We start from the raw sequence: 15512 nt of genomic DNA, 5'->3' as shown, positions 1-15512 counted from the left end.
ATCTGGGGGAACGTTTGTTCACCAGAGCGCCCCAAGGGATGACGAGGTCGAATGGTCACAAACTACTTCAAGATCGTTTCAGGCTGGACATAAGGAAGAATTTCTTTACTGTCCGAGCCCCCAAGGCCTGGAACAGCCTGCCACCGGAGGTGGTTCAAGCGCCTTCATTGAACACCTTCAAGATGAAACTGGATGCTTATCTTGCTGGGATCCTATGACCCCAGCTGACTTCCTGCCCTTTGGACGGGGGGCTGGACTCGATGATCTTCCGAGGTCCCTTCCAGCCCTGATGTCTATGAAATCTGACCATTCCACAGTATTAACTAGTCTCTGGTAGTCTCACTGATGTGCTATAATCCTGTTTCAGGACACTTATGACACGTAGGTCAAAATTTTGTACAGTGACTAGTTGTTTTGAAACAGTGTAATTTGTAGTTAGAACAGTAGTGGTCTGAGCCACAGGTCTGAGAGCGGAGACCAAATTCGGATGTCCAGACATTGCATGAACTTGAACACATCATTTGACACTTTTCTCCATCTGTAAAATGAGGATATTTACATCATTACTAATGTTATGCACCACAGAATTTATGGGCCTGGTCTATGAGGTGCTAATTGCAGGGTTTAGTTGGGTTTAGTCTCTAGTTCTCAGATCTAAGAGACATCAGATTACAATTAAAGCAAATGGGAGTCGAAGAATACAGATGTCGAGGTTCACATTTAGCAATTCAGAATTAACTGGTTGGGAGGAACCAGTCATTGCACTACTCAGTTGCTGTTTTCTTGTTTTAGCGATTTGTTACCCTGAAGCAGACCCCTAGAGTGACACCAGTAAGGATCCAAACATGACTAAAGACGAAGAGTTACCAGACTTTCACTCATCCAAGGAATTTTATGAGAACTATGAGCCCAAGGAAATTCTGGGCAGGTAAAGTGTGACTTTCTCCTCTAGACCAATGTTCTGTAAAGTATGAGGCAAGTCTATCCATACCATTCTTGCAAGGGTCCCCCTAACTTAGAATTTAATCATCTTTAAGAAAGACTTTAGCCCTCTCTGTGCTACATGCATAATATTGATGCAATTTTTGATCCTAAAGGGTTTGACAAAGGTGCCCAAGACTAGTAAAATGTGACTACTTTTGGGGGGAGGAAGTGGGGGCACACTATGATAGCTCCCTAACAGTGAAGAAAAGACCTGTCTGACAAATTGTCTTCAGGCATGACTTCTTTCATGTGTTTGTAACAGGTACTGTATTTGGATTTAGTGATAAGTCAGCAGACAGGCATGTGTGTGGATATTTTTGGATAGTAAAGGAGTTTGGCTGAAAAAACAACAATAAAACTAGCTCCTCTCCCTCACATATACACTTCAACTTGCAAAGGACTGATCTTCATTCATAGTGCTGGCCTGTGCCACTCTGAAGAATTTAAACTATTCCATAGGCATGTAGTGACCTGGGATTTTCACACTTGGAGTAACATTTTCCCAAAGTATCCAAGTAACTTAAGAGCCTAGGTCTTATGAAAATTAAACATGGCTTAGGCTGCTGAGTGCTTTTTTTTCCAAATGGCACTTTTGTTGCTAAAACACCTGGGCACTAGTAGACATGTCACCTACAGTGTTGGAAAAGGCTGAGAACATCTCTATTGCTTAGGTCAGATTTTTCAGGTTTGGTAGGCTGCTAAATTCATATTTAGGCACCCAGATGGGAGAATTTCAACTTTCAGGGATGCTGAAGTCAGTCAGCAACTGTGAGTAAAGTTATTGGAAGTTATTGGAGTAAAGTTACTGCTACAGAACTGCAGTACATTTCCATGAAAGCAAAACATCTAAGGGAAGACACGCTTCTCCAGTAAAAGAATAATAAATGATTATTGAGCAACAGCTTTTGATTCAGGTCGGAGGGTTGAAGCAGCATGAGAGGAGAGTAATCACTGCAAGGACAGGTTCAAGATTCAGATCTTGAAACTCACAATTCAGAGGTGTTTAGATCTGGGGCTTTATTTCACTTCAGACCTATTTTGCATAGCCATCATGCACTGAAGTCTCAGAAGTGGCTAATCGTTACACAGACAGTGCTACTAGAGATGCTCAGAATTCCCTTGGGCTGGCTGCAGGTTGGAACATGCTGGTTCCTCTCCACCTTCCCACTATCAAATAGGAAGAGTGGGCCGAGTCCGTAGTATTCATTCCTAAAGGTCATTTGATAAGTACTGTTCTGCTTATAAACCTCAGCCTGACATTGTACAGCCCTGTGAAGTGCTTGCTGGAATGCAGCTGTGAACAATTAGCCAAGAGCAGTCCAAGAACTCAGAAGACACTTGAAGCAGATGGCAGGCCAGTGTGGCACCTTTATAGATCAACAGTAATTCAGATTCCAGCCCTATGAACTGGGAAAACCTGTGGAATGATCACAGGAAAATAAGAAGAAGATATGACAATTACAGGAGGTAGAGTCATGCCAGCACATTGCAGAGCATCATTAGCTACATCTGAAGCTAACAGGATTATGAGGGTGTAAGAGGCCTGCAATTTGGCCCAATAGAAATATAGCTTATATAAATCATTAAGGGAAATGGTTAAAAAATTAGGGCTCTTGCTGATGTCAACAGGAAGTGAGGCCTCTCAGAATCCCCCAGGAATCACTTCCTACCAATAAGGATCTGGCCCACAACAAACAATTTCCAAAGAAGCAGCTTTTGCATCCAACCATTACAGTACTGTGCTGGGGCAGGAGAACCAAGGAATTAAACTAACCAGAAACTGTCTGACTCTCTTGATCTTGTCTTTGTTTTGGTTCTGGCAGAGGAGTAAGCAGTGTGGTCCGTCGGTGTGTTCACAAGACAACCAGGCGGGAGTATGCAGTTAAGATTATAGACATCACAGGTGGTAGTATGTCCCCAGAGGAAGTGCAGGAGCTGCGGGAAGCCACTGTCAAGGAGATTGACATTCTTCAGAAGGTCTCGGGACATCCCCATGTCAGTAAGTCCAAACTTCTTTGGTTGGACCCCAGCATATTCTATGATCGGTATTCTCAATCTCTGTGCCAGGTATTCCCAAAAGATTTCAGATTTGGATTAAAACCTTTGATTCCTTGAACTGAAACCCCGACAGAGAAGGTATCTTGGCCATTTGTGGATGCCCACTTGGTGGTGTCCGATGGCACCAGCTTGCAAGCAGCCAATAGGAGTTGGATCAAGTCCTAAATGGGCAGAGTGACAGAGAGTCCTCCTGCTACTCGCTGCTTCCCCTCAGATTCATCGCTATTCAGTCAGCATTGCTGGACATGGCACACTGGCACAGACAGCAACTGCTACAATCAGGATCAAAACATTCTACTGAAATCTGCAGCTTGGGAGGATAGATGAGAAGAGGGGTTATGGCCAGACATAAAAGTCACTGAAATCAATGGAAATGGCTTCCATTGACTTCAGTGGACTCAGAGAGGATCACTGCATTGGGGGTTAGTATCTATAAAGGTCTCTGTGTGTGGGTGTGCAGGAAATTGATATGATCAGTGTGCTGCTGAAACAGCAAATCAACAGCAGGCAAGAGACTTCTCCAGAGCCTGCTGTTGTCACACACAGTTCCTCTGGACCCTGGCTCCAGCAGCCTAAAACCTGGCCCTCAATGCCCCAGTAGTCCTATGTTTCACTTGTTCATGACTCAGCTTTTGCAAAAAGCCTGTGATACAAGGAGGGCAGCACCTCAGGAACAGCTTTCCAGTTCCAGCTGCCTGGTGCAGGCTTTCTGAGAAAGGTTGCATTGCCAGTTCCAGGGATCAGCTAGCTTCTCTTTAAATGATTCCAGGAAGTCCCTTTCATGGAGGTGCCCTTGGAAGACGGAACAGGAAAAACGCCCTGGCAGGGGAAGGACAGGGTGTCGCTCAAATCAATCTGCCGGCAGGGCAGAAACCTCCTCCGCTGCAGAGTCCTGGGAAACAACGCTAACAGCAAAAATCACCACCAGCCTCATATTCTCCCCCTTTTTGGGGAAGAAGAACAAGCTGTGTTGGATTTCCATAAGGAGACAGTATCCCAAGATATGTTTTGCCCACTGCAATGACATAAGTTAACCAAACACAGGTAGTCAGGACTCTGGGCTTCCATCTCTTCTGAATGAAGACGCCTCTTGCAGCCATGTAGTCCCTAATGCCATGACAGAGCTGATTCTGATTCAGAAAGGAGCAGGTCATTTGCTGCATCTCCTATCTACACTTCCTGCAGCACTTGAAGCGTCCTTGTGGGTCTCCTAGCCAGGCCCTAACCAAGATCAACACTGGTCAGGATTTTCTCCAGGTGCCTCCTCACATGTGCTGAGCTCCCACTGACCTCAGTGAAGACAGAAAAAGTATCTAAGCAACTTACAAGTCTCTGTTTTAACATGGGAGCTCAAAATGGTCTCACTGGGCATATCTACACATGTATTTATATGCACCTAAACTTAATGCACCTTTGCTTAACACGCGTTGCACGTCCAGATGCACTAATGCACATTAATGTGGTGTGTGTCCATTGACACACACCGCATTAATGCACATTAGCACGTCTATACATTCACTAGTGCGATTTAGTTATTCATGCCTAAATTTGAAATCTGCTTTCTGCAGGTATCAAATTTAGGCTCACCTAGCCTTAAATCACCATTTTTAAACATGTGTTCTTAATGCGATTTAAAAATTGTGATTTTAGGCTAAACCCACTTAAAAAGAGGTACATTTGGATGCACCCACTGTGAAGTCCCTCACCTGCTTCTGGGGGTAAGGGAACAGTTATCTCATTGGAGAAGGGAGTATAGCTTTTTTTCTACACACACACAGCCCAGGGCAAGGTCACAGCACTGCATCTAATGATTTTCAATATCATGATTTTTTGCAGTTCAGCTGAAGGACAATTATGAATCCAGCACCTTTTTCTTCTTAGTGTTTGACCTGTAAGTACCATTTTGATTATTATCTCAGGGCTTTTGGGATGATCAGTGGGACAGATTCTTACGCCTGGGTAAATCTGACTGAAGTTGATGGCATTTATATTGATATGCCTGGGAACAGTATCTGGGTTTATTGCTATCACAGTCCCAAATTAAAGCTGATAATGTAAGGGAATGTGGTTTGCACTGGCAACAGAGCTTCCTGAGCTAGATCAAATGCTGGCGTTAAATGTAAGCAGGTCAAGTGATGGGCTGTCATTCCAAGCAGTTCCTGGCATCATACTCTCCTCAGGCAGTGAAATGATGTACAGAGCACAATTCAGATGTAGACACAGTATATCTGGAGTATGGATGCATGTGGCATGACTCAGCCAATTATCTGCCTCTGTAAACATTTTGAAGGGTTTTGGTTGGGCAAAGGAGAAGTTTCTCTCTTAAAATCAACTGTGTACTTTTATGTCTGTATCTCAGGGGAGAGAGGGACCTGAGTCACTGATCTGCATCTGTCTCTTGGGCAGTGTTCAGAGTGGGGTTCTGGCTTGGATGTAGCTACATAAGCAAAAGCAAAGGAAGCAGTCAAAAAAAGAGCGATGTTACTGTCTTAGACACCTTCAGCCTTCTCAGGAGCTGTATTCTCTTTGCCCACACACCAGCTTGACTAGCAGAGGGAATGTTGTTCAGCCACATCACCTGTGCCAGGCAATGTTAGGTCAAGAATGGACACAGTGCAGATGGATGTTCCCAGCCACCAGTAAATCAATCACCAGAGTGACAGGTGGGAGGAGGTGAGTGGCAAAGTAGGGAGGGGATGTTAGTGATGGGGAGAAACAGCAGCAGCACTTTGCATTTCCACAGCATCTTCCCTGTGAGATTCTTAAAGCACTTCACAAAGGAGTGTTCAATGAGCCTCAATAGTCCAGTGGGGCAAGGAGGTGCTGCCACCCTCCTTTTATAGCTCAGGGAGTGGGGTAAATGGCCCATCCAAGTTCATGAAGCAAGTCAGTAGTGGAGATGAAAAAAAAAAGCCCGGAAATCCTAGTTCCTAGCCCCATGCTCTAACCCTTTACCCTCTAACCCTTGGGCAGGGCTGTAGCTGATAACGCCACATTGGTGGGCAATCCCTTGGCAAAGATTAGGGATAACACTTCCTTTGAGTTTGTCTGACTGCCACAATGGAGACTCAGGCCAGCCTGGGTGAGATGGGCAGCACCTTTTTTAGAAAGGTACCCTCCTTCCTGGCCTTGGGTGGAACTGAGGGGACAACTGTAGCCAGGAAGGGAATGGCCAAACCTCACTGAAGGTGCAGAGTGGAAAAAAAAGCCTGCCTTGCTATCACCCTGGTTCAGGTAGAGGCCCTATTCCGAGATGCTGTTGCTCCCCTTCCGTCCAGAGGCTTTGGCATTAGTAGTGATTTTCATGAACGCCCAAGGAGCTGGCTGCTTAAATGAGATCTAAGAATAAATCTTTTGTCAGCAGAGAACAGGCCAGGCTAGAGTGCACTTCACCACTGCAAAAGGGGATTTATGAATGGAATTGCACACAGGCCCAAAAAAACACCTAGCGCCCAGCAGTGCATTGTAACGTATCCCACTGTGCCAGTACTCAGTGTTGACCCTACACATTATCTCCCCTACTGCAGCAGTAGCTTCTCCAGCTCTCGGAGGGATGGTTGCACCTGTCCCAGTGGCCGTCATTTGTCAAGCAGCCCTCCCTCCTCTCTGCAGGAACAAGTGGGCTTGCTCAGGTTTCCCCGTAACCTTTGCTGAAGTCTGTCATAGCTCCCAGGAGTCTATTTATACACTCGGCTCTGCCTGCATCCACACAAGTGTCCACAGCTTGTGTAACACTGATTTCTCATCAGTCAGTCAGCTGATTATTTTACCCAGCTCTTTAGAAATTAACCAAGTGGACTGTGAAAAGGGTTTGCTCTGGTGTTTAGGCCTAGTCTGTGTACAAAGGGCACTGCTGTGTAGAGACACCCTTGGGTAATTAGCCCTGAGAAGCCGGACAAAGTGCCAGAGTATCATGGCTGTACTGTTTTTGGTTCTTAAGGCAGCTCATTCTGGTCTAGTCCAGGTACCTCTGTCAGGCATTTCCTTGTGCCCTGTAGACACCCAAAGAATTGCAGTACTTGATCTAAACCAGCTGGACTTTATACATAGGAAACTCCCACTGAAGTGCCCTTCTAGAATTGCTCTCAGTTAAGCCCAGTTGCTGAATTGTGTGTTGTGTCTTAGGCATTGTTTCTGAAAGGTTTTGGTGCCATTGTATACCATTTGTGGTCAGGCTATGACTCAGCCATGCATCTTCGTCTCTTTTCTTCTTAAACATAGAATGAAGAGAGGGGAGCTCTTCGATTACCTCACAGAGAAAGTCACCTTAAGCGAGAAGGAAACTAGGTAAGTCGAGAATGAATTGAACAGCCTAGAGATTGTTCTTGCTTCTGCCTGGTCAAAGAGGCAGCTTTGACCTCCTTGGTAGCAAACTCCCCCTGAAAAGAGATTGCTAAGTCAGAAGCGGTTTCTCACAAATCAGCTTTCAGCTTCCAGTTGCCTAAAAATGCTGCTCTCCATTGGCAGCTCAGTAGGGAGGGCAACTAACACAATTTCTGGCACCTTTTGCTCTATGCTTACCTTCAGTGAAACACAAGAATAGCTGGCATCTATTCAGCTGGTGTTATAGAGCAAAGTTAGATATCTGGATACTCTATCAGCCTCTCCATGGACTGCCACCTTGATGAGGTGGAGAGGCTTGCATGTACCAAGAACCCTAAGCGCAACACTATCGGGAGTCTAGTACTCCTGGTAGGGTCACCTATGGTGGTAAGGTCAAAGGTGGTAAGGTCAAAGGAGGTATCAAATGAAGAGCAGTCCAACACAACACAAAGACCTCAATAGTGGAGCAGGTGGATGCAGAAGGCACACTTCTCAATGGCTGCAAAGGTGGATGAAGGCTGCAGTGGAGGAGTAACCCCAATTGTCTTGGACCCCTTGCTGCTGAACACAGGTGTTTTCCCTGCCAAGCATGGGTGACTGGTGCCTTCTGAGTCGGAGGGGGGCAAGGGGACTTGCCCCCCTAATGGGGGTGGGGGTCCCCCCGCGGCCCATTGCACTGACCCACTGGTACTTCCAGGTCTGCGTGATTGGCCATGAGGGAATCTCCCCCCTTCTCTCCCCCTGGTCATCTTTCTTGCAGTCATCAAGATGCTCATCTGTGACCATCTGCCACATGGCATCGGCACTGAGTACAGGATGGATGGAACCTTTCCAATCTCTCCCACCTCCATGCCAAAACCTGAGTTACTTCGCCTTCAATTTTGGAACTTCAGTTCACTGACAATTGTGCTGTTGCTGCACATACTGAGGACCTACAAATGGGCCTTAACTGCTTTCTCAAGCATACCAGTACCTGGGACTGACCCTTAACATCAGAAAAACAAAGGTGCTTCACCAGCCTGCTCTGGGACAATCAACTCCTACCCCCCAACAAAGATCCTCATTGACAGACAGGAGTTAGAAAATGTTGAACACTTTGCATCCCTCGGCAGCCAGCTCTCAAAGAAGGCCAATATCGATGAGAAGATTCAGTACCGGATCTGATGTGCCAGCTCTGCCTTTGGAAGACTGAATCATTGCGTGTTCAATGATCATGACATCAGGACTCGAACACAGCTCCTACTATATAAGGCTGTGGTAATCCCAACTCTTCTCTATGGTTGTGAAGCTTGGGTGACCTAAAGGGACCACCTGAAAAGCCTGGAATGCCATCACCAGCTCTACCTCTAGAAGATCCTTGGCATAAAGTGTGAGGATCGTTGTACAAATGCCAGTGTCCTCATCAATGCTAACACTGCTAGTATGGAACCATTGACTATTCAGCATCAGTTGCGGTGGACAAGGCATTGTGTGCACATGTCTGATGTATGCTTACCAAAACAACTGCTCTACTCAGCCAAGGACAAAGGACATGTGAGGGCCAGAGGAAATGCTTCAAGGACACCCTCAAGGCAAACATTAAGAAGTGTGGCATTGACACCACAAATTGGGAAAAACTAACCTGGGACAGGGCTACATGCCGATGCTTTGTGAGAGATGGCACATCTTACTTTGAAGAAAATTGTCTCACCCTGGAGGCAGAAACATGACAGAAATGGAAGGAAATAAAACAAGACTGAGAAAGCTTTGATCTGACCCTCCCTCTAACCACTACCTGTGGCATTTGCCAGAGAGTCTGTGGCACTAGGATTCATCTACAACCCTTTAGAGAGTGATCAGAAATTTCCCTACTACCTGAAGGAGTGATCATCCTTGACTGTGAGGGATCTCCACCACTGCCAGCTGTATCAGATGCTAAGGTTAAAAGCTATACCATACTCATCTGACCACTTGGAAGCAGGACATACTACGTGCATCTGCCACATTTTGGGCCTGACTGGTGGAAGGGTATGGGAGGGAAATGGGATTTGTCTTTTGGAGGAACTATATGGCTGAAAGGTGGATTTCTTCCATTGTCACCCCGTTTTTAGGAAGGTCATGCGTGCTCTGTTGGAAGTGATTGCATATCTCCATTCCTTGAACATTGTCCACAGAGACCTGAAGCCTGAAAACATTCTCCTGGATGATGACATGAACATCAGACTAACTGACTTTGGCTTCTCCTGTCAGTTGAATAAGGATGCAAAGCTCAAAGGTAAGATGACTGCTTGATCCCAGAGGAATCAAATAGATGGAAATGACCTACTGGATTCTCCAGGCCAGCTTCTTGGCAGGTCAGGATTTCTTCTTCAATCTGTTCTCCAGTCTTGTCCAGTCTCAGCTGTCAAGTCTGGGAGACAGTTAAGCAGGCTTTTTGTCAGGAAGTTCATCCTCAGTTTCCTTATTCCCCGCTTTCTTGCTCGCTCTCTCTCTGGTGGTCTGTAGCTGCACTCTTTCAAACTGTTATCTGTTAGCTTTCCCCTTCCTGAGTGTTCACACTCGTTTCCCATTGAGAGCACAGTTTTCAGAGGCACAGGTGACTGTGAGGCACCTAACTCCCTTTGCTTTTGTCACTGTTCATGTAATAAGGTATAGCTTATCAGAGGAATATAATATCAAGATCCCCATGCATTGCTGTCATATAACACACTTGCATTGTTGCTAGAAACATTCCATCTAGGAGCACCCATTTTTCTGAGATGAAAAATCCTATCCTTCTCTTGCAGAAATCTGTGGCACTCCTGGGTATCTGGCACCTGAAATATTAGAATGTTCCATGGATGAAGAACATTTAGGGTATGGAAAGGAAGTTGACATGTAAGTAGAACATTCCTATATACTGAAAAATTTCCCTACTACCTTTGGAACTACCTTCTCATGGCATTAGTCTGAGGTTTACTGCAGAACTTATCATGGCCTAGGTTGAGGGGATGTGCAAGACGAGCTTGCTAGTACAAATGAATCACCAAGCACAAGACCTGAATAGCAACTGCCGCTGCCTGGAACCGATGAACAGTCTCATATTAAATAGTGCATCAAGCAGATGCCATCTTGTAATTGTACTGGTGGCCTAAAGAAATGGGCTACTAGTCTGCACACAGGGGCCAGAGACAAGAGTGGCAACCTTCTAATACCAGTTCTGACCAATGCTTTTTGCCTCTGATTCTTTGCTATCCTTCACCGGTTTTGCAGAGGTATGATGAGAATTAATTTCACTAAAGCAATCTGAAGCAGAGAACCCATGATTGTTATCAACAGTTGTCTCTACACTTCAGATAGCAGCACTTGACTACCTGCTTTAGTGGTGCTGCTTTGCCAGAGTAACGCTGAAAACCACTAAAATACCACTAACAGTAATAAATGATCTACATCTGCCTGGGTGTCCAGTATGGTCTTATGGCTTCTCAGTGAAGCCTATAGTAAAGTGTGAAGTTTGCTTTTACACCCACTAATAGAGCAGTCCGTAGTTTTGCCACAGACTTGAATAGAGGCAGCTGCTGTGGAGATGAGCAGCTGTGAGCAGGCAAAAAAAACTTGACCTACTCGATCCTTGTCACAGTTGCCCCTCTCTTTTTAGCCTACATTAAACTGGACCCTGATTAGTCTCATAGGTGCAAAGCACATTTGCTGTACAAGATCCCCTTGCTAGCCCCTTCCAGCTTGATTTAGCATTTATGGCCCATGCAGGCCTGAATCCAGCTTTGTAACTGGGCCTTCTGGCATTGTCAAGCTGAAACTCCTAGACCTTGAGGACAGTTGAAGCCCAGGGCTGGATCAGGATTTTGCAGCCTATTCCTGTCTCTACTGGACTGTCACCATGCAGCATGGTGGATACTGGTGCATACTGCTACTGCCCGGCATTGCTGTTTGCAGGTGGAGTACTGGTGTGATCATGTACACGCTGCTAGCTGGCTCCCCACCCTTCTGGCACCGGAAGCAGATGGTGATGCTGCGGATGATCATGAGCGGAAATTACCAGTTTGGGTCTCCAGAGTGGGACGATCGGTCGGACACAGTCAAAGATCTGGTAAGTGCTCACCTGCTGCCAAAGGAATAGAAGGGGAGGTCACCTCCTATGTTAAACAGTATGATCTGATGGACAGGCAATGGCAGGAGTCAGGACCTGGGTTCTGTCACTGACGCTGAGTGACCTTGAGCAAGTTACTTACCGTAATCTCTCTGGGCCTTTTAATGTCTTGTGTTTAGATTGTTTAGGGCCGGGACTGTCTCCAACCCTGCGCTGGTATATAGCCAGATTAGGGCTTGAGTGTAATGCAAATAACCAGAGGGCCGTTTCCAGGCAATGCTATCATTGTACTGTCTCTAGTCTTGGGGAAATAAAGACAGATAAGTATCCTGCATTACTGACTGACAGAATGCTTCTGGGGAACAATGAGAAGAGATGGGCCTGACAGAGAGTGAAGATCCACCTGCCTGTGTTTTTCCTGCAGATTTCTCATTTCCTGGTGGTGAATCCTCAGAAGCGTTACACAGCCAGCGAAGCTTTGGCTCATCCATTCTTTCAACAGTACATCGTGGAAGAAGTGCGGAGCTTCAGCCCTTTCAGAAAATTCAGGGTAAGTATGATTTTTTTGAGATCTTTCTATCCTGATGACAACTGTTTAAATGGAAGATGCTTCAAGTATATTGGACATGAGACCATATAAACATTTCACTCTGATTATTAAATATTTACTTGAGTCAGCAGATATAGTCCCTTCCCAACATGTAGGCTCTGACACTGGCTCCCCCAGGCTAAAGTAGAGTAGAATCAGGTCCTTAGATAGGGATCCAAACTCATCTCTAATAATATGGAAGAAAATAATAGGAGCTAGTCAAAATGGGCTTACCCATTATATATTAATGATTTGGAGATGGAACCACAGTGCAAATACTGGATATGCCAGCAATGACTGGCTGAAAGCCAGCATGATAGCAGAGACCATTTTATTCATTATCTTCATTATCTGACCTATCCTACTGCAGGGGGTACATTTGCTTTTTGGCAGGTGTACCACAAATTTGCTCTGTATCCTCCCCAAGTGCCACTTTAATCTCCTTGCTCGCTCTGATCTGTTTGTGCTTTCTGCTCCCTGCCCTGTGCTCCCCACCTGATCTGCTGCTCTGTTTTGTTTCCTGCTCTGTGTTCCCCCCAATCTGCTGCTCTGCTTTCTGCTCTTTGCCCTATATCTACTGCTGTGCTGCCAGTCCTCTCCCAGGTCTGTCATATGTCATTTGTAGTACATGTGCCACAGGTTGGCCACCCCTTCCCTAGTGTTTTTTTTTTCTGAAAGCATTAATGGATGAAGTGTGTTACAAGGAGGGGTTTTGATGGTAGTCTTATGTAGAGTTTAGGTTATAGTTTGTATGGGATGGATAGGGATGATCTTGCCTCAGGCAGGGGGCCGAACTAGATGATTTCTGGAGGTCCCTTCTAGCCCTATGTTTCTGTGACCAAGGAAAGGGTAACTTTAGGAAATAATTAGTACATGGGAGACAGAAGTGAATCTCCCTCCATGCTAAGTGGAAAATATGGAGACAATTTCTCCTTCTCTAATATATACAGTTATAGAAATATTAGGTATTATAATAACATTAGGTTAAGCATTTAAAGAAAGAAGTAGAATAGGTAAGTTGATGCCATCCCATACACTGATCATGAAGTAAAAATTCTGGCCTGAAAGGTAGGCTGCCTTTATTAATAATAATGTTATTGCCATCTTCTTTCTAAGCAGAAGGCTTCCTAGGTGCAGGCCCCCCCCCCACTTCCCTCCTTCACACTGTCTGAGAGACTGAATCAGTTTAAACTGATGAGCTATTGATTAGATTCATTTTGCCAAGGTGCCTGAAAGGAGGGTTCAGCATCCATTAAATTTCCAATTGCATTTCAGGTCATCTGCCTGACAGTTCTGGCATCCGTCCGCATATACTATACCTATCGGAACGTGAAGCCAGTTACCAAACAGTTGGTAACGCAGAACCCCTACGCATTGAAACCCATTCGCAAACTGATTGATGCCTGTGCATTCAGAATCTATGGACACTGGGTGAAGAAGGGAGAAGCACAGAACAGAGCCGCCCTGTTTGAGAACACCGCCAAGGCAATTTTGATGAGCATAGCAGCAGAGGAAGAGCTATATTGATTTACCTGGCTAAAGCTGCACCCACACCGAGTAAGCTTAAGAGTTTGCTAAGAGTTTAAGCAAGTAAAACCTTTGGAAACTAACAGCAGTCTCCTTCATAGTTTCCTAAGGAAAATCTCAATTGATAACAATGTCAACACTGTGTGGGTCAAATAATGATATCCTTTCTTTGCCTCAGTCCTTCGAGTTACCCATGTATACAGCCCCTGCATGGACCCATTGAACTCCAATGAGTTGTCTACATCAGGTATCTGCATATTATACTGATTCAGGACATATTTAAGAAGCGGCCTCTAATTTTGCAACTGTAAGTAACTTCAGGTACAAAAGACTCTCAGCAGAGGCAGATGGACATCCTAAGCACCACAAGCTATGCCCAAAATTAATTGGACACACTTTTTTGTACACAATTCTTTTTTGGCTTGGCATGACTTTTGAGCACAAAAATGCAGGTAAGGAAGCAGCAGCCTTTAAAATGCAGCTCACCAAACAGAAAAGCCCAAAGCAAAATCCCAGCTCTGAAGTTTGGATCCAGCTCAAAGTCTGAATTCTGCAGCTCTGGTCTCTATTTTAGAGAAAAGCAACCAAAAAAGAAAGGATGATAGGGAACATTAGTGCTACTCAGATCATCACCTTGCCCACTCACAGGCAGAACACAGGGGCATGCTCCCTTCAGATCTGGTAAGGAAATAATTTAATTAACTACTTTTCAGCCATGCAGAAGCCTCTGAAGTAAGGTGCACTATGTTGTTTCTGTCGTTATCATTTGCTACAAACATCCTCAGAATTTGGGAGCTGTTTGCCCACACTGTTGCAATCAGCGCGGGTGCAGGGAATGAAGTTTGAAAAAAAGCTGATAGGATTGGGGCCTGCGTGTCTGGCTGAGGCTAACTTGAGATTTCTAGTTACAATTAGTTTCTCATGAAAAGTGCAGATTTCAGCCAGCTGAAATGATTAATGCATTAGGATCACATTTGACTAATTGTTTTGGAACATTTTCAAAGTAAGATTTTGGATTTTGCATTTCTCAAGTTTTTCATTTAGCAGTTCACCTACAACAAATTTTAGAAGGTAAAAAAAAACCCCAAAATGAAGCAGTTTTTGCTTGACCCTCAGTGTGGGGTTTTTTGTTGTTGTTTTTCTGTTCATTTATATCAAGTCAATCAAAACAACATTTTTTGCATTTTCCCTAATTCAATCATTCTTCTGGAAACAGCATTCAGAACCTTAATATTAATGGACTCAGCTCACTCTTTCCTTTCTTTCAGTGATGGGCAGTATTGTGAAGTGGGCACTGCTTTTAGTCAGTAAATGCTATTATGCCATTAGCACTGCTCGCTTCAGCTACAGCAGTAAATATCTAAGCACTCTTTAAGCATGGGAGACAGTTTTGCTCCAAGATTTTAATGCTTTAGGTTAAAGAGCAACAATTCATTTTATACAGCTGTGATTTAGGCTTTTAAACACCTATTGAATGAAGGAAAATGTACACTGCAGCTAACATTGACCCATGCATTGCATATTCATTGAGAAGTTTTAAAAGGTACGTGGCTAGTACATAGAACTTACATTGCTCAAAACATCCAGTGGGTTTGCTCTATTTATTTCTATTTATTTTATCTGTGCGTTCAGAAATAAATATATATGGTTTTGTAACTGTTTACATTTAACTGTTTAAATGTCAATAAATGTGCTTCATTTTACTTAGCTGGTGTGCTGGGCAATTGTTAAGATGCAGCACTTTTAATTCTTAATAGAAAGCAATGTAATAATATTAAGAATGGGTAGTAAAGAGATTTAAGGAGTTAACATGACCAAACCCCATTGACTTTCAATGGGAGTTAGCGGCCCAGCCCTCATAGCCATGCTTTTGTAGTCCCAGCCATAATACTTAAGCATTTATCTTCGAAGTGCTATAGAACTTTGCAGGGATGGATCCAGGGTGGTGCAGCAGTGCTTTCATTC

General features: G+C 44.6%; 1 protein-coding gene across 2 annotated transcripts in view; it reads left to right on the top strand.

Annotated features, from left to right (window-relative positions):
- Positions 1–15493, top strand: part of PHKG1 (phosphorylase kinase catalytic subunit gamma 1) — a 22531-nt gene extending 7038 nt beyond the window's left edge. For both annotated transcript variants that reach the window (XM_014524493.2, XM_006033285.3), the window contains exons 2-10: positions 793–928; positions 2808–2983; positions 4879–4933; positions 7264–7329; positions 9456–9619; positions 10131–10221; positions 11278–11431; positions 11856–11981; positions 13296–15493. In XM_014524493.2, coding sequence (XP_014379979.1) covers positions 846–928; positions 2808–2983; positions 4879–4933; positions 7264–7329; positions 9456–9619; positions 10131–10221; positions 11278–11431; positions 11856–11981; positions 13296–13547 — 1167 coding nt within the window. In that variant the 5' untranslated portion in view covers positions 793–845 and the 3' untranslated portion in view covers positions 13548–15493. The remainder of the gene's footprint in view (positions 1–792; positions 929–2807; positions 2984–4878; positions 4934–7263; positions 7330–9455; positions 9620–10130; positions 10222–11277; positions 11432–11855; positions 11982–13295) is intronic.
- Positions 15494–15512: the final 19 nt, after the last annotated feature.

The sequence above is a fragment of the Alligator sinensis genome, unplaced genomic scaffold (assembly GCF_000455745.1).
Source record: "Alligator sinensis unplaced genomic scaffold, ASM45574v1 scaffold1227_1, whole genome shotgun sequence".
NCBI lineage: Eukaryota > Metazoa > Chordata > Crocodylia > Alligatoridae > Alligator > Alligator sinensis.
Note: the sequence above shows the minus strand (reverse complement) of the source record. Positions and strands in the feature narration are given on the sequence as shown.